Source organism: Glycine max, chromosome 4 (assembly GCF_000004515.6).
Source record: "Glycine max cultivar Williams 82 chromosome 4, Glycine_max_v4.0, whole genome shotgun sequence".
Lineage (NCBI taxonomy): Eukaryota > Viridiplantae > Streptophyta > Magnoliopsida > Fabales > Fabaceae > Glycine > Glycine max.
The window spans coordinates 6,859,095-6,878,108 of NC_016091.4; the positions used below are offsets into that span (position 1 = coordinate 6,859,095).

General features: G+C 32.2%; 1 protein-coding gene across 2 annotated transcripts; it reads left to right on the plus strand.

The window, feature by feature from the left end:
• The first annotated feature begins 7,629 nt into the window (after nucleotides 1-7,629).
• LOC100811989 (protein EMBRYONIC FLOWER 1) lies at nucleotides 7,630-14,266 on the plus strand. 2 transcript variants are annotated; one of them, XM_006578157.4, is made up of 7 exons: nucleotides 7,630-7,914; nucleotides 8,790-8,994; nucleotides 9,740-10,122; nucleotides 10,198-10,302; nucleotides 10,457-11,781; nucleotides 12,011-13,661; nucleotides 13,763-14,266. In XM_006578157.4, the coding sequence occupies exons 2-6, from the start codon at nucleotides 8,900-8,902 to the stop codon at nucleotides 13,634-13,636; spliced, it is 3,534 nt and encodes a 1,177-aa protein (XP_006578220.1). In that variant the 5' UTR covers nucleotides 7,630-7,914; nucleotides 8,790-8,899; the 3' UTR covers nucleotides 13,637-13,661; nucleotides 13,763-14,266. The 2 variants fall into 2 exon arrangements, with proteins under 2 accessions (XP_006578220.1, XP_014630025.1); XM_014774539.3 differs by having other exon boundaries at nucleotides 13,766-14,266.
• The last annotated feature ends 4,748 nt before the right edge of the window (nucleotides 14,267-19,014 follow it).

Sequence of the window (19,014 nt, forward strand, 5' to 3'; positions counted from 1 at the left end):
AACTAAATAAATATACTATTTCAATAAATTATATTTTTAAACCATAATAATAACAGCAAAAAAATTGAAATTTATATTTTTTAAAATAAGTCAGACTATTAGACTTAAAAGACTTTTTAAATGACTAAAAGTTAACTTTTTAAAACTAAATATGCTTTTATAAAAGCGTTGATCTAATTTAGTCCATTTGTCTCTAATTTTAAGATATTGTTAACTAATTCACACATACTAAAAATTTTAATTAATTTAGTTATTAACATTAAATGTAATTATAATATGTTTTAAAACTAATCTTAAATAATTAATGTAAATGATAATGAAATTTAAAAATTTAAAATTAAACTCTGACACTCTCTAGTTCTTATAAGAAGAAGAAAGAGATAATTTATAACATTTATTAATTATGATCTAAAATAATTAAGAATATTTTGTTTAAAAATAATTAATATAATGGATAACTAAAAAAATATTATAAAAAGGACCAAAAAATCTTTAAATAATATATTTTAAAAAGATCGGAGAAAGTATTTATTAAAAAAAGTCTAGTTTGATTTGACCTGAAATACTAGGGTTAGATCCTTGTTGGGCAGTTTTCGACCTATTTTTATCCGTGCACCTAATGTCTTGTATCCAACACTTTTTAAGTTTTAATACAACAATAAACATAAAGTACCGTTTACATTGACATGGGAACTAATGAGGGTGATTTGAGATCGCATTGGCCTTAGATCGAGGCCGTTCTTGAATTTTTTTTATGTTTAATTACAATTTTTGTTTTGTTCTGCATGTGATATCATGAATTTGATTGTGTTTTTTTTTTTGTTACTTTATCTTATATTATTTAATTACATAATTTTGGTTCGTTCACATATTGATATCTAATTTTTAACAAAAAAATACTATTTTTTAATAATGTAGTTGAGTATTTCATTAACATGAATGTACTGATGTGACAATAAAAAATTAGAAAGTCATATTATTAACCTGGGAATAGGAATTTATCTCTGGTGTTTTATGAACAATTTGTACCCATCACATATTAATATATATTTTTATCTTTACTGATTAAAAAAAATATCATATTATTATTTTTGTTAAATAATAGATATTAAGTTAATAGATGAATCAAAATTGTACAATATAATAGTTGAAATAAAATTTGTGGTTTTTTTTTTCTTTTAGAGAAACCAAGTTCACTAAATAATGACAGTAAGAGGACAAAAGTGGGATTAAGTTTTTTTAATATATCAATCAGCTAAAAACGTTAATTTTGCAGTGCCCAATTAACCAACCAATTGCCATTATAAAAGAATGCATGCATGGGTTGCCATATCGAGTAACACAGACAGATCTTTAGAACAGTTTCAACTAATTATGTACATTTCATTTAATACCGATTAACGTTAAACTGATTGTCCATTAATAATCGTCAGCTGATTCTTACATTTTCTTTGATTATCACATTAAAAGTTGACAGTTGTTTTACTCACTTTTAAAATACAGTAATATTATTTTCTTTAAACATGAACAGTAGATGAATCTGTGACTCATGCTTAAAGACATGATAAGATCCTGCCCTACCCATGTTTGACATTTCGGAATTATTCGTACATTAAATGCCCAGACAATTAACCTTTCAAACCAGCGTCACGGTAAAGGATGATGTTCCTCTAACATATATTCGTTGGCATTCATCACCAGTTACCACTTACCACCTTTTCATTAATCATTGATTATATCAATGCAAACCCATATCTATTAAGGGCCTCTGCCATAAAGTAATCAGCCATTGTTGAAACGTTTGAGGCTTTTAGCCATTTTATGCATTTTGAAGTTAGCAACATACTAGTAGTATATTTCTAATTTAAAATTTTAGTTGTTTCAAATTTTAAGAACACCGGAACGTTCTCTTAAAAAAAAATAAAAAACACTAGAACGTCAATTTGTTCCATCCATCGATTATGAATGCTAGAATGTGCCCCATCCATCATACATGACCCAATCGTCATCGTGACCCGCCCCATCTTCTTCGTTGTGAACGTCTATAGTTTGAAATACAATCAACGGTAATTGACAACTTAATTATTTTGGTGAGAAGATTAAATGAAATGCAAGAAAATGGTTTGACCAAAATATACTATCAATTATGACAATTGGCAAAACCATATGTATCATCTCAATTGTTAGTATATAAGAATTAGTTGTACCGTATATTACTTCTTTTTTTTCTTTTTCTTTTTGTCTCTCTTTTAAAGTTGTTACGCAGAAATCAATAAATGAAATAAATTTTCTTCATTCTAATAAAATAATTGTGTAAAGATTTCTACTTTATTTCCTTTTCTTTTTGCTTCACAGTAAATATATGTGAAAGTTAATTAAAGATTAAAATAGAAGTAAGAGTATAATTGATAAAAAATAATTAATATTATCTTGAACTTTTTGTAAATAATAAATAAATAAGAATAAAAATTCTCTCAAAATCAGACATTTGAAAAGTAATGGAGGGAGTACTAATTATAATATATATAGATATATTATTTTTCTCCATCTTATTCTATATTTTACTTTCTTTTCTCCTTTTTTTATTATAAAAATTATAATAAAGATATAGAAATACAATTTCTCTTAGTATCAATGACATATATAGCTAATCTAACTAGTTGAACTTAACAAAGTTTTGCTTTCATTGTGCTATATACATTGATAATCGCTTGATGTGATACATTAAAATTTGATACATTATATTAAATTGATAGACATAAAATTTATGTACTTTTAATTTAAATAATTGTTTTCATAAATTTATTTTCAGATTTTTTTAGTTTATTAGTATTAAAGAACATTTTTATTAAAAATCTATTTTTAAAAGTACATAATTTTATTATTATTTTATAATATAATAATAACAATACTTAATATTTTTTAACTATACATATTCATATTTTTAAAATACCACAATATTTTTTTTTTGATCCTGAGTTAGGAATTACATGAGTCTTTTAACTCATTGAATCAAAGATTAATTTCAATAGTTTAAGAAAAATGATATTTTATACGCAACAAAAAAATTAAATATAATTATTTTATTAAATATATAATTATACAGTTAAATATCACGTAAGATACGAAAACTTACTAATTATGATACTCTTATAATTATGATACTGATTAACGCATGAATATATCCATTTAAGTGCATGGTTTAGGACACCAACCCTTGCAAAAGCCTTAAATTGCGCATTGAGTCGGCATTGGCGTGAGCTTTTGCAAATATATATATTACACAATACACAACTAGTGGTGTCCTTTCGATCGAGCCTTGCCCACCCACACACTCCCATCCTGACCTGAACACACTCATGCCAGTTTTGGCTGTCATGACTCATCACCATTCTTTTGTTGCTAATGCATGCTAGCCATTCATTTAGATTTTTTTACCCCTTTTTTTTATCACTGTTTCATTTTCATCCTCCCCCTGCTACCTAGTCAGTACTACTACACAATTCTCACTAACATAACACCAAGGACAAATTATTACATTGTTCTACAAAAAGTGCCAAATTAATTTGCCCATTTGATTAATTTAGTTATTATTTGAATAAACCAATTACTTGAAGTTGAAATAATATTGCATAGATCTTAATTAATGGAAAATTTTGGCCACCAACTTACAAACATCGCGAATAGCTATGGGTATCTCACAATAAAAACCAAGTGTCGTATTACAAGTCTATGTTGTCAAACAGCGCAGGTACCCTTCAGCTCTGGTACAAACTGGCAATTCATCAGATATGAGGCTTCTGAATTATTAGAGACATGAAAATGACGTGACAGATAATGAAAATTGGAAAAAAAAAAGCCGATTCAACCATTGCTATTTTTTTTGGGTACAGCTTAATTTAATTCAACATTGCTATATATATATATATCGTCTTCAATGTGTTATACCCCCTTTTCAAATCAAGTTCTCTTTCTTCACCCAAACTGGTCTTTAAATTAATTATTCACTCTCCCATCTTGAGATCACTAATTTTAACCTAAATATAAAAATAAAAAAGATGATTACAAGTTTTTTTATGGGTTGAATTAATAAAGGTTAATCACAAGGCTTCAGCTTAATTTGAATTTGGTAGCGGGTAAAGCCCCGCTGCAGACCTTTCTGTTCGTATATTTATAGAAGTATAGAAGTTTTACATGTAATTATTGTGCCAAGTTAGTATTAATTTCTTCGGAATAAATTCTGATATATATCCAGTAGTAGTTTAGGAATAAAATTTAACAAGGGACATAACTAGATAAAGTAGAGACCAAATCTCGAATTTGATCTCTTACGGATGCAGATCAAACGAACCATTAGATCAGAAACCACTGCTACGAACTAACACGGGGATCTATAGATAACTCATAAAATGAAGTGAAATCTTCAATTAGATGGAGCAGTTATAAGGAATCTATTAAATGGAAAAAGAAAATAGATGAGTTAATAATAAATTAAATTACAAATCGGCAGATTAAAAACAGTAATGGTATGTATATATAAGTGGTAAAGTTAAACTTACAGACTCAAAACACACGAGTTTTACTGCAGAATAATTAATCAAGGATTCATAATTTTTTTAATAGCTAGGTAAAATGATATTATCAATTGATTTATTTATGTTTTTATAAAATCTTTATTATATATATATGTGTGTGTGTGCGCGCACTGCAAACTGATACAAAAGCAGTAATCCTATCAAACATCTCTTCAGTTGATGCTTCATAGTACTGGAAGATTGCTTCATCGGAAATCCCGTCCAAGATCTATCTAGCAGCAAATTATCGTTTGATGAATGAAATATACGAGTGTTGATCACACTAGAGGTTCTTTTTAAATTATATAATAGATGATAAATTAATTAACATGCATGTACACATGCAAGTAATTAAGTGAATTAGATGTGTATGCCTTTCTTAATTAGCATGTAATATGCGGAATAGATAACAGTAAGTGTCTTAGATAGCTAGGAATATGTGGATCTGAGTTGTATAAAGAATGTCACAGTTCTAAGAACGATAATAATATTCCACGAAGAACAACTTTTTTCATAGGTTAGTGAGATATGATTAAAATAGCTTGTATTGATTAATTTTGGCCATATATATATGATTGGGATGTTAAAATGAGAATAATCCGATGCAAAGGCATACAGATAAAAGTTGGTCGAGAAAAAGCATTAGATTCCACATTTTTCACTTGGAAAAGTATAAATTTCATCTAGGAAAAAAATAAATGGAACTTTTGGGTTACATAGATGGATCGTTTTATTTGGGTAAAATAAGATGATGGTACGTGGGGTGGGTGGAGGGTTTTGGACAAGTGTGATCTTTTGTACAGCTTCCTTTAATTTCATTGGTTTCATTTCATATGATCACATGGGGTCATGCAGACACTTCCCCATACTTAACATTATTTATTTATTGGTATATATACACATATATAAATGCATGGTGGCACATAGGGCCCTCTCCCCCAATATTAGAAGGTCATGCTATCCCTACCATATACTATATATAAACCACTTCTGTCATTTTTAACTTAGATAAAATTAATTCAACACATATATATCCCTTTCGCTGTTGTATACACTGAACCCTGAGAGCAAGCACATATACTAAAGGTTGAAAATGCAAGGTATACTCCAGTTTTTTTAACATTATATTGAAGAGATTCTTCCTCATAAATTTACTCCTAATAAAATCACTGAGTACCCAGTACTCAACTGGAACAACTTTTGATTATTGAGATCAATCAGATGTAATTTCTCTCTTTTCAGAAAAAGAAAAAGAAAAAAGAAAGCTCTTTTTAGTACTGCTGGGTGTGTTAGTTTTTGAGTGGCCATTTTTGAAGCAGATAAAATTAATTAAGGTTATCTGCGGGGTCATAGTTATTTGTACACATATAGCTAGCTATCTATACATGAAAATTAATGATATGATACCTATCTGGTGCCAATGTTACGGAGATAATAAGTTTTAATTTCGCTATAATTTAACGTGGATTTATTCCTTTATCTCGTAGCAAAACAGTGCTCACAGAAAGAAAACTTTCGGGTGAAGTAAAGTCCAAGTATATAAGTGGAAAATACCTTTTTCCTATTGCATAAAATAGGAGCTTACTTAATAATGGTAATCTAGGCTTCGTTCTAGGCGTTTCTGTAGGAAATATTGTTCTCTCCATTCAGTCCATATTAATGAAACCTCGGAAATAAAGTGAGACGTATATAGATGGAATTGCCCGAAATTCGGAAACGTTACTTTTGATTTTGAGATTGATAGTTTCTATAATTTTTAACTCTCCTACATGTCATTTCAAGAATCAAAACTAAACTAAAATTAACCAAAAGTACGGGGATTTCTTTAGTGTGTGATTTAGTCGGAATAATAATTGTTTAGTTTTTCTAAAATTTCAGTCAGTGATATTAAAACTAGCTTACCCGCATCTTAACTAGCTAATTAATTATTCTTGTTCCATAAAGGCAAAATATTCACGTTCAAGCTAATTTTTTTAAGGATGTTTCTTACAACTTTACCATAAATAATTGGTACAATCAAAATTCATATTAATTGTGGTTATTTTCTTTTTTCATTTAAACACATCCTATAATTGCTCATCATTAAAAAAATAAATCCTTGTTTTTGGGTTTCTAGGTGTATATATATGTTCCATTAACTGTAAATATTATTTAAGACTGTAATTCATTAATTTGTGGAAGACTAATTTTTTTTTTTTAACTCAATTGGTATAAAATTAATTTCTCCTTTTGTAATTATTCACTTATTTATTATCTATATATGCACAGATCATCTTATTTAATTTTATTAAAAAAATCTCATGTCATAGTTATTTAATTTTTATAAATGAATTTGAAACGTGTCACTATGTATTTATGATTTATGGACAATATCGTGTACCCATTATAAATTCTATTTAGTAAATGCCAAAAATTCAAATATCTTCATATCTGAATACGTAAGTGTATAATGTCATTCTTTTACTAATAAAAAAACCAAAAGTCTAACGTTACATCTACCAACACCACTACTGGTTTAATTTGGAACAGGGTGGAGATGGTGTCTGCAGCAAAATGTTTAGGGTTAAAAACTTAAAACCCTCCGTCATTTATTAAATAAAAAACAAATAAAAAAAACAAAAACTTAGGGTTTCAAAGAGCGTCTCAGTCCGCACCTAAATCCACTCTCCCAAAGGGAGCGTGCACAACACGCACCAATGAGAAGCGTTTAATGTGCAAAGGGCATGAGCAGCACTTTTTAACCTTGGATGACACGACAGGTACAAATTAATAAATGAAAACGCTGAAAAAGGAAGAGCGTAAAGCATACGCGCGAGTACTGTACCCACTTTTTTTTTTTCACCCTTCCGTCTAGGGTTTCCTCGCCGTCCACAAAGGCCATTATAAATGGTTAGCCATAAGAGCCGCACATTCTTGCCACGTGGTGGTTCTTCATTGGCTCTCATGTTCTCTCTCCTAACATCTACAATTTCTATGCATATGGATCCTACATAGACATGACTCCCTACGGGTTTTTTTTTTTTTTTTTTTAATTTTTAATACACAAAAACAAACACACCTTCTTCCAAGGACAAGAAGATAAAAATTCTCTCACTCTCTCTCTTACTTACTCGCGCACAGTCTCTCTCTCTCATCCGAAGGAATCGAAAGCCCTCTCTCTCTCTCTCTAGGGTTTCTGCATCCTTCGCAGTCAAATTATGCTCGCGAGGTAGGGAATCGGAGCTCGGAGCTGCGCCACGTGGCTTCTCCCTCGAATGCGCTACCCTTGGATGTGGATTCTTCGCGGAGCCGCTTCGAATCGGCGAGGAGGTGGGAGGGGATCGTGTGTGGTGGTCCGCAGGTGAGTTCGCGTGGGCCTTCTTCGTCTCCAGATTATTATTATTCCTCTTTTCGCCCTCGGTTTTCAACTCGGTGATTGATTCCGTGTTGATCGGGGACCGGTTCTTGGATGCTCTTGAGCGTGTTTTGATTTGTTTTTTTTGATATTAAGGTCACTGTACTGTTTATGGTGTGTCCACTTCAGCTTTTGCTTTGCGTTTTCCTTTTCTTTTTTTTTTCTCTCCTGCGTTTCGCTTTATTGCTGCCATTTCACGCTTTTTTTTCCCTTCCATTTTTTCTCTCTCTCGTTTTCGTTGCTTGTTAAATCGAGCTGCGTTAATTTTCGTTTATCACTTGATAAGAGGTGAATTTGTGTAGGTCGGTGAACCCTAGAATTTAGGCTTCGCGGATTGTTGTGCTTCGTTGTCTGGTTTCAGCTCCTTGCATGCGTTTATGATGTGCGTTTTTTCTATCTTCACGTTAATTAGTATACTGAGATAGTATTTTAGCTGCAAGGTTAGTAGTTTCGTTTTTGATTTTGAAAAGCCCTAGCGAGATGCTTGGTCTTGTTACCTGTATTGATGTTATAATTGTACGCGTGGGATGGCTTTTTTTGTATTGTTGCGTTTCAAATGTTCAATTGTTGACTTCGAGCATCTTTGTGGTTGGTTTTATTGATAGAAAACTAGGGTTTAGGAACTTTCGTATTGTTGGAGGTTGTTATTTTATGTGATTGATCACTGTGTATGCAGTTCTTGTTCCTCTATATTACTTTATCTTGGACTTTTCCCTTGATTTCCTTTTTATTTGTTGTTGATTTGCATAAACCCTAATTTTATAGGAAGCTTGATTAAGATATGTTTCAAGTTTTAATTTGAGTTTAATTTGTGTTGATAGGAAACACTATTTAATCTTGTGCTTCTTGCTGGTTGCTTGTACTGTGAGGATGTGCATGCATAGCTGTGGAGAATCATTTGCAAGGTGGTTTTAATACTGTCACTGAGTTCATGGGGTCTTATATTCACATTGATTCAATCTCTATCGATCTTGCCGATTCTATTGGCAAGAGAGATGCAGGCAAATGTGAACATTTCTCGATACGGTACGTAGGCCTTGATGCTACATATGCTTGCTATCCTACTAATTTTGTCAAGAAATGGAGTAGAGGGAAGCATATTTGAGTGTTATACAGTTTATGTCTGCCTTCCACTTATTGTATAGTATCTTGTAATTGATGTCTACAGTTGACTACATCTTGTTCTTATTAGATGAGATCCTAAATTCCTAATGTATTTGTGTTCTCTATAGTACAATAGTACTGCTATATAGATGATTGCAACTGGTAGCAGTTTAAAGTTGATTACAGCTACTAGCAGTTTAATGTTGAAAGCGAATCAATTAATACATGGCAATAAGGTCTCATGAAGAATCAAATGGGTGGTGATGCCTAACTATAGAAAGTTCCTGATATTACAGAAATAAGTCAATAAGTGTTCAGTTTTGCAGTCAATTTTGGGATATATCAAAGTCCAAAACTCAGATGTAATTCCGTAGGTGTTTTTTGTATGTTCTCTAATCAACATTAAAGTTTTATCTCAGTAACCTATGTTAATCATTAATGCAAACCTTTACTATGTGAATTATCGAGGTAAATTCCAATTCTGATTGGAGAGCAGCATAAAAAACGTGCAAGGAACTGCATCCAAGTTTTGTATTATATCACACTCTTTCTTCTACCAAAGAAAAGAAACTGAAGATTGTATTATCTTTTTAATTTAGAATCAAAAAGCTATATCTCTTGGTTTCCTTTCAGGATTCTTAACACTATTAATTTATTCTTAGTGCAGTGGATATGTGTCTGAAATGCGCAAAAAGGACTGGAAAAATTGTTGGCCATTTACAGTACATGAGTCTGACAAACAACCATCATTTCTGCCATTAGATGTACCAAAATATAGATGTCGGCATTGTCAGAACTCTGCACAAGAAATTGCTGCCAAGGACATCCAGAGAGATGACCAAACAAACTTTGATTGTTGCAGTACTGGATGCATATCTGGTAGCAATTGCAATAATGCAGCTCTTAAGTCTGTTATTCAGCAAGATCCAATGCTTGACACTCTTGAGATGAGAGAAATTGATCTTAATACTACCCTGAGCTGTGTCAATGATTACTTAACAAATAATGAGAAAGGCAAGAAAGGTGGAGTCGTACCTAGCAGAATAATTGGTAACTTAAATATCTGTTGTATATATATCTTTATTGTTTTTCAGTATGTGGTTTGATTTTCTGTGTGTTCCCCAGACCTTGAGTTTGGCTTGGAGGATAATCTCAATCACCAAGTAACTAGTATTCCATCACCTAAAAACTATACAGACCTCGCACCAGAAGTGCACACTACTAAGAAAGGTAGGTTCAACTGACAGGATGTAATACAGTCAAGTCAAGCCGCACTACTTCTATTCTTTTGTATTTCATAAGTGACAGCTTTCTGTATATTATTGTATTATGTTCTTGATTACAGAGACTGCAATTTACACTAGTTTTTTTTTCCTTGTCACAGGTGAAGGTAATGAAGTTTCTTTTCCTGAGCTTGCTAGCAATTTGAAATGCATGGAGAAGAATTCTGCTGAGATGTGTAATGGTGGAACACCAGCAGATAACCAATGCCAGAAAGATTTAATAAAAGCTTGCACAGTTTTGGGGAAAGGAACAACAGTAATGGAGGTGGACAATACAGACGATCACCCAACTGGACCTTCTCTTGAACCAGTTGCTTGTAATAATGCTGCACCTGCAGGAAGTGTGGACAATACAGTTGAAAATGATTTTCAGGATCATCATTCAGAAAAGTCCACTGGTTTGTCTCGTAGGAGGCCTCGGAAGGTGCGCTTGATGGCTGACTTATTAAGTGACAATGGTGAATTGAAGACTGAGCAAATTTCTATACAAGAATCTGTATCCCTTGGTACTTCCAATGCCTCTGCAGCTTCCCAGGCACACTCAATGGTGCCAGGAAAGGTGGATATTCAAAGTTGTTTGACTTTGACAAGCACAGGTCCAAGTAGAAAAAGGAAGTTTCCTCTGGATGAGGTACTGAGACCTGCAAGCATGTGTAATGAAGTTCTGAACTCAGAGGGAAATGAAAAAACAGCTGATACTGTTTTGGATACTAGATCCAATTTTAAAGATGTACCCACAGGATTAGGTTTACAAGATGTTGCAAAGGGACACTGGAGTAAAACTGAAACCGAAAGAAGCCATATCATTGGCAAGAAGAAATACAAAAAGATTCAAGTTGTAGATAATTGCTTGATTCCTGAGCAACCACAAGGACATCAAAGAGAAAATGAAGACACTGTGGATACTACAGACAAGGTATATGCATCTAAAACTAATTCTTCTAGATTAGCTCCCTGTGCATTCACAGGGAAAGGGATGGATAATTTTCCTATCCGCCCCCTAAGAATAGAAAATGAATTCAATTTGTCCAAAGAAAAGGGGAAAATGCTGCAAACTGACAGGGAGCTGGATTCTTTATCCTGGCACAAAAATAACATGCTTGTACAAGATTCCTGTGCATATTCAGGGGAAAAAGCCAGGTCTAATATGCCTGTAACAATTCCAATTCCTTCAGCCCAAGGGGTGCTAAAAGGAAGAGGACTGGAAGAGGGACTTCATCTTTCTCTAAACAATTATTTGGTGGATGCACAAGTTTACAACAAAAAATCTATCCATCAAATTGGAAATCACCTACCTTACTCAATGCCTTTTGAAGATGGAACTTCAAAAGTACCACTGCTTAATTGGAAGGACAGTGACACTAATGTTTTTGGAGGGCAAAACATTCCTTCGAAGAACCCAACTGGAAAAGGAGTTCATTGTGAAGTAAGTAGCTAGAAAAAGCCCCTTATAATTGTTTCTTTTTTTTTTTTATAATTAGATGAATAGGTATACCACTAAGGATAAAGATGAGATTCATTTCTATCAGTAAATGGTATTATGTTTTCCCCTTAATTTTGTAAGGATTAATCAGATCTTAGTATTTTAATTGATATGGTTCTTCTGTTGACTATTTTGAATTTCTGAGAATATCAATTTTTTTCCCTTTTTGCAGGAAATTAATGGTGCAAGAACCGTACAAAAAACTATTGAAGCTGTGGACCAACTAGGTTTTATGAAAAGATACAGTGAACAAACAGTCGAGGTGTCTGAGCAGGGAACACTTGATGATATACCCATGGAAATTGTGGAACTCTTGGCGAAGAATCAGTATGAGAGATGTCTTCCTGATGTAGAAAATAGAAGTTCCACATTAGAAAAACCTACTCTTGGAAGGAAAGCACAGATGACAGGTGGTTCTACTGTACACAGAAAAGGGGAGATGAGCTTGTTAAAAGACAGCCAAAAGGAGAAACCTCAGGGAAGACATAAGAAAAACATGGTCACAAGAGGAGAGAATGTGAAGCCTAGCAAAAGAAAGCCAGTTAATTATTTTTCTCCATTTGATGGAAACAATTTGGGCATGAATAATATCTGTCCACCTCAATCCACCTTTGGACTTGAAGTTTCCCAGTCCCAAAAGAAGCCATCAAGTGGATTCCAGTTTTCACCTATTGGTTCTAGCCAGCTTGGTAGTGCTCGAAGTTTCAGGTTGAATGGGACTTTTGAAGAGCGTGGATCCCCTAATGCTACTTTTCAAGCCCCTGGAGGATGTAGCTTACACAAGAATATCCTACATCAGGATGATGAAGCTTCTCGCATCTGGGCATCCTTGACTTCAAATTCCCAAGGATATGATTTTCCCAAAAAGGTTGTTTCTTCTCAGCATCCTAGTAGTAGTGTGGACATAACTTCACTCCAATCTGGTTCATTTCATAAGCAAAACATGAAGAGGGATATTGATCTAAACTACATGAATCTGAATGCTGCTGGACTAGAAAAGCTTAGTAGGAATTCAAGTTCTGAAACCTTCAACAGGATGAATGGAGAATATTCATTTCCTTGCAAACATAGTGGAATGGAGCCTCATCAAAATTTGAGGGGATCTCTTGATTTGTATTCTAATGAAACAATACCAGCCATGCATTTACTCAGCCTTATGGATGCAGGCATGCAGTCCCGTACAGCTTTTGATGTGGGTGTCAGTTCTCAGATGCTTAAGAGGCCCTCTTATCTGGGTGATTGCAATACTAAGTTGGAGATTGGTACATCTAAGACCCCTGGTACCCTGAAAAGACCATCATCTGATTATTACAGCAGAAGCTTCTTACCAGATAAGCATGGCTGTTTTGCTGGCTCTCCAACCTTTGGTGCATCTTCATCAACCCCGCATGATAAGAAATTAATAAGGGCTACTGCTTTCAACGGTCAAAATCCAATGAAGTCTGGAAGGAAAGAGAAGATGAAGAGCTCCAACTCTACCCTGCAGAATAAAGTTAGTAAGCAAATTTGCTGGCCTCGTAATGAAACCGAAACATCACTGCAGCGCAAATTGGAAGTTAATGGCAATCATGAAACCCCTGTGCCATATAAAATCATCTCTGGAAACACATGTATGGTGAACAGGAATCCAGCAGATCTCACCATACCAGAAACAGGGAATATCTATATGATCAGAGGAGAAGATCTGAAATTCGAGAAGAATTTTCCCAAAAAAAGGCCTCGCTTCCCCATTCCATATGGATCAAAGCAGCAGAAGAATTTGAAGGGAACTAAAATGAAAGAACATTCAAAACATTGAAACCCTTCATTAGTCCATAAATCTGGTAGCTTTTCAGAATCTCATGAATTTAATTATAATGTTATAAATTTATGCTACAGCTTTTCTTTGATACACCTTATTTTCCATCTGTCTTAAATATTTCAGCAGGTGAAGTCCTTAAATGGAACCTGAGAATGGAAAGTGACTTTCATTCTCAGCGTAGAAACAGACTTTTGGCTTGGAAACTGAAATTTGTTGACTCAGGGAGGGCTTGATCGGATGCCATTTCGAAAGCCGAGTGATACAAAAATCAGACACAGAAGGCCATCGTGCATTTATTTAATGAACCTGTTGTAATTAGTATTAATGTGAGCAAGAAAAATGTTGTTCGTCTATCATGTTGGTGTCGTAAAATTTATGGGGAAGCATCGCGATAGCTCCTTAAAGTATCAGTTTGTTTGATAAAAGTTTACGGGGAAGTCTCAAAATAGCCCCGTATAGACTTACTATAATACTATGGTTACAATTCATACAAGTGACAAAACCAAGATGAAAGATATAGTTTGTGGCTTAGATGTGAGTTCCTTCCGACAAAACATAAATTTAGATGTTGACATTTTATATTCCTCGCTTTGCCCCCTTCCCATTTCTTGGGTGCTTTTTTATGAAGTTCGTATGCTTCATTGCAGTGTGAAGTGGCAGGAATTAGGAGGAAATGTTGGAAAATCTAGTCATTTTATTCTCCCTTTGTCAAATTATAGTACTAATGACCTTTGTTTTGCAAATGGGATCGACCTTTGTTTTGTGTGTACCATTGCCTTTATCGAGAACAAAACAAGAAAAAAAAAATCATATAACATGAGTGTGTACTTAGGTACATACGTATATCCAGAGTAAATTACTCTTTAATTTCATGTAAATTTATTAAAGATTAACTTTAATATATTATCATTTGAAAGTGTAAAACATTATCGATCCATTAGAAATTACCCAAGTACTAGTTATTATAAAATTATAATTTTTTAATTATATTACTATGATTTAATAATAACATTAAATATATATTTGTTAATATGTTAATCTCTAGTTATTGTTTAATTACGCACAATTGTTGTTTTCTAGTTAAATTTCTTTTGTATATCACATTAAATATATATTTGTTAATATGTTAATCTCTCACAATATAACAAGTCAAAGTTTATGTTTTCATTAAAAGAAGTGATCACATTTAGTGACTAATTATGTTTCGAATAAAATTCTTTAAAAGAGAATGCTTGTGAGAAAAAAAAAAAAGAAACATTAAAAAATTTGAAATGGTGTCTAGTATAATAAATTTTTAATTGACTGATTAATTAGCTCATGTATGTATGTTCTGTGGTAAATTGTCATTTATACCCTTATTAATTTTTGTTGCACATGAAGAAACCAAAATGTATATTCACTGTGTAATTGAACATTCAATTAAATGGTTGTTCATAGGAGCACAAAAATGTATAATTGAACATTCAATTATGTTAGATAGCTGCACATTGGTGGATAAAGATAAATAAAAGAATGATTTAAGTTTGAAGCTGAAAAAAGGAATCCCACGATCCGTTGAAGGAGAAAGACCCAAGGAAGAAATCAAAATGAAAAAAAGAGAAAGAAACAAAACAAAACGTTTTATATTGATTTGATTATGAAATCTAGCACGTATACAATTTAGTTGGAAACCACAAGACCAATTCTCTCAAGACGAAGAGATTATGAAAATTTTACTTCTCTCACTAAAAAACATAAGTTTAAGAAATGTTTTATTTAAAATTTATAGTTCATATCTACTTATGTATCTATCCATAGATAGATATAGATATAAATATAAAATGTGCGTGGGAGAGGGAGAAATATATAGAGACTTTAATGAGATATTTGATTATTGTAAAAAGAGAAAATAATAGATATTAATCAATGGATTTTATTTAAAGAGTTAGCATTAATATATATATATATATATATATTCTTTTTAAGGTGTTTAAATGACTATTAACTATGAATAAAAAAATTGACTATTAACTAACATTTAAACTTAATCATTTAAATATAATTATATAATTAAAAATGCTATTTATAAAATATATATTTTTAACTCATTTATAAAATATTTTGTTCACACAGAACATGTCTATACTGTTTCCCTCATTCTGATCTACGCTAGTACTGTTTAACGTCGTAGAATCTAAGCTAGAAAGAATTGCAAGAACGAAAAGAAACAAGATGAGAATAAAAGAGACTAACGTGTTTCCGAAAACAAAATTAAGAGACCAACAATGATCATGCTATGAAAAACTGGAAATAGATAAGATGAAAAGAAGGGAGGGGAAAAATATTTATACCCAAAATAGAGATATAAGATTGGTTGATTTCTTAAAAAAACGTAAAAAATGTCATAAATTGAATCTCCATAGCTAAAAAAACTAACAATTAATCTTGATAAAAAAAAAGAAAATATTTATACCCAATCGACAAAGAATGGATGAGCTTTTGCGGTTTGCTTGCCCTTTTCCCTTTTATTATTAGCTTTAGCTTTTGGAGGGAAACATAAACCAATTCCCCCAATTACCCACACATCTGGAAATCGAAAACTTCAATCTGGCGTTTACAGAAATTAATTACAGATCATAATAGTCTTTCGTAAGCTCAAAAAATTTGGATTATTAGCCTGGTTAGAGGTGTAACGTAAGAACCGCCAGACACAAGTTAACACGCGGTTATGATTTATGAACCTTCTGCTTCAGACCATTCGGCATGCATGCAATCACTGCAAAGATAGGCTCTTTTTCTTTAATTATCTCCTATTAAACCCCCACCACCCTATTTGATTTTATTTTTATCAGCCAAGATGAAAAAGAATCTAATCCTTTCTTTAATTTTCGTCCTAATAAGGAATTAAATTCACGAAGATTAGTTTCTAGTCAGGTTTATAGCCTGCCGTTTGTCTTTTTCTTTCTTTCTGCCGATCAAGTGTGATATTAATGTTCTACTCAAAATATTTGCCTCAAGTTAATTAAGTGTGATATGTTATACTTTTTTTTGCTATAAAGGGTGGCAAAGCCTAGTGATATGTTATACTAAAAAGTATAGAAATATCTCTCATTTGAATCTTAAAGGGAAAATGTTATAAGTACAGCTGTACATATCTTTGGCTCCATAAGATTTATAGTTTATACATTAATAAAGAAGAATTTGCAAGTAAATTATTTAAAATGGAGTCACATACAAATTTAGGTCAGATACCAGTAATGATATAAAAAAAGGTAAGATGCCAATACAAAATTGTAGGTAGTACTATCCGGTTATATATGCGCGCTAGTTAAATTTAGGTCACATACAAACACACAACAAATAATACTACTTTTTTTTTACTACACAAACACTATACTTAAATAGCATGATAACTTATACAAATTTTGTTAGATATAAAATTTAATAAATAAATTTAAAGATTATATGTGAGTGGGATAACTTATAAATAAACTTATGCATGACATAATATATTGTTAGAAAGAGATGATAAACTTTAAAGTATAATTAAGTCTTGAATTAAGGATTAATCTCACAATGAATTCAAATAATTAAAACTTATAGAATACCTCGAAGTCATAGCGGAAGTTAAAATCTCTAATTACAATAATTACAAGTAAATAAATAAATCTAAAAGATTATCGTACAGAAAAAGGATCATAGAATTTTTAAAAAGCGGTGACAACCTTTTGTCCACGCCATGTGATTCTCTACAGGTAGAATCGGAGGCCAATTGTTTTATAAAAAAAATGGAATGAAATGCAAATATTAAGTAAAAATAAGTACGCTTCGGTGACGAAAAATAAGTACGACTTATTGTTTTTTAATATAAAAAATGAGTAGGGAATTTTAAAAAAATTAAAAAAGAGAAATTCAAGGATTGAGTATTGAAACCAAGAGAAAATTTTCATTATGTCAACATGTTTGCCTGTGGTAATTGATGTCAACCCTAAACAAACTTCCACGCCATCGCAAATAAGTATGCATCATGCCTACGATGATGATCTTTGTTGCATGTAATCAAGAATTTCATGCATAATAAGTTTTTGTTGTTTGAGTACCCAGCAAAAAGCCCCGGGCCACTTAGGGATTGTTTGGTTGTGTGAAAGAGAAAAAAATGAAAGAAAATTAAAAAAATTAAATTAAAATAGAAAGAAAGAGGTGTGGGATCATGATATTTTTTAAAAAAGTTCTTCTTAAATAATATTTTTTTTCCGACCAAACAACCTCTTAATTAATAATTGTCGTTAACGTAGTATGTAGCAGTAGCAGTGTCTTCTTTAATAGTAAGGTGTCAAACTGAAATCGGTACACAGAAGCAGTCAACAGTAAACCATGTCAAGATCTGGTTGCTTCTCAGAGGAAATTAATTAACAATTAAGAAAGAGGAAGGAGGAAAAATCATGTTTTCAGCCCAGACAAAAGAAAGCTTTGTACCATAAAAGGCATCATGTTATTGAAGAAAGTAAATACCTGCAAACTCTACCTAGCTACATTGTTGACAAGACCTTTGATGCAGAAATATGAAATGTGTAAACCCCCCTATTTATGAGATAACAACATCAATGTCTTGCCTTTGCTAATTGGTACAAGTAGTGCATAGTCCTTCTAGAGTCTACACCACACTCATAAGCCTTTTCTGATTCCCATTCAATACAATATCAGTTTAGGCCATTTACAAGTGAACACATTTTGAGGATCCATTTGTTGTTTGAACGCAATAATTATATAACCTGATTAAACTGTAGGATATGCATGCTGCAACCCCAAGAATGTTCCCTCTATATTGAAGAATGCATCAACTAACGTTCGCCCTTTTAATCTAGGAGTTAATGGGTCGCCAACACTATAGTTGAATTCAACCACTAGAGAGTTAGGTAAGCACATAAAAAGAAAATTTCATACAGTACCAATACTTGTTGACTGTATGTATGAACCTGAGGCTTGCACTTTGCCATGTATGAACGCATTATATGATAGCCAGAATAGGCCATTATTCTTTAACCTACAATGTGAAAGTGGTGTGTCTTCGTTATTATTATTTTATTTTTTTGGATAAGCAGGCTTTCGTATTGTATACTCAAAGAAGAACAATTAACATGTCACGCCATATAAAATGCATGAAGTTATAGCTGATATATATATATATATATATATATATATATATATATATATATATATATATATATATATATATGTGTGCGCGCGCGCGCGCGGGGAGACTAATACAGAATTGGGTGCTTGGAAATCAGTGAAATAATAGACTCCATCACAGGAGGCATCTAAGGACCCCGGGAATAATTTCTATACACAGCTAATTTTCTAGATGGCTATATATCGAGTTATATATATCTGCA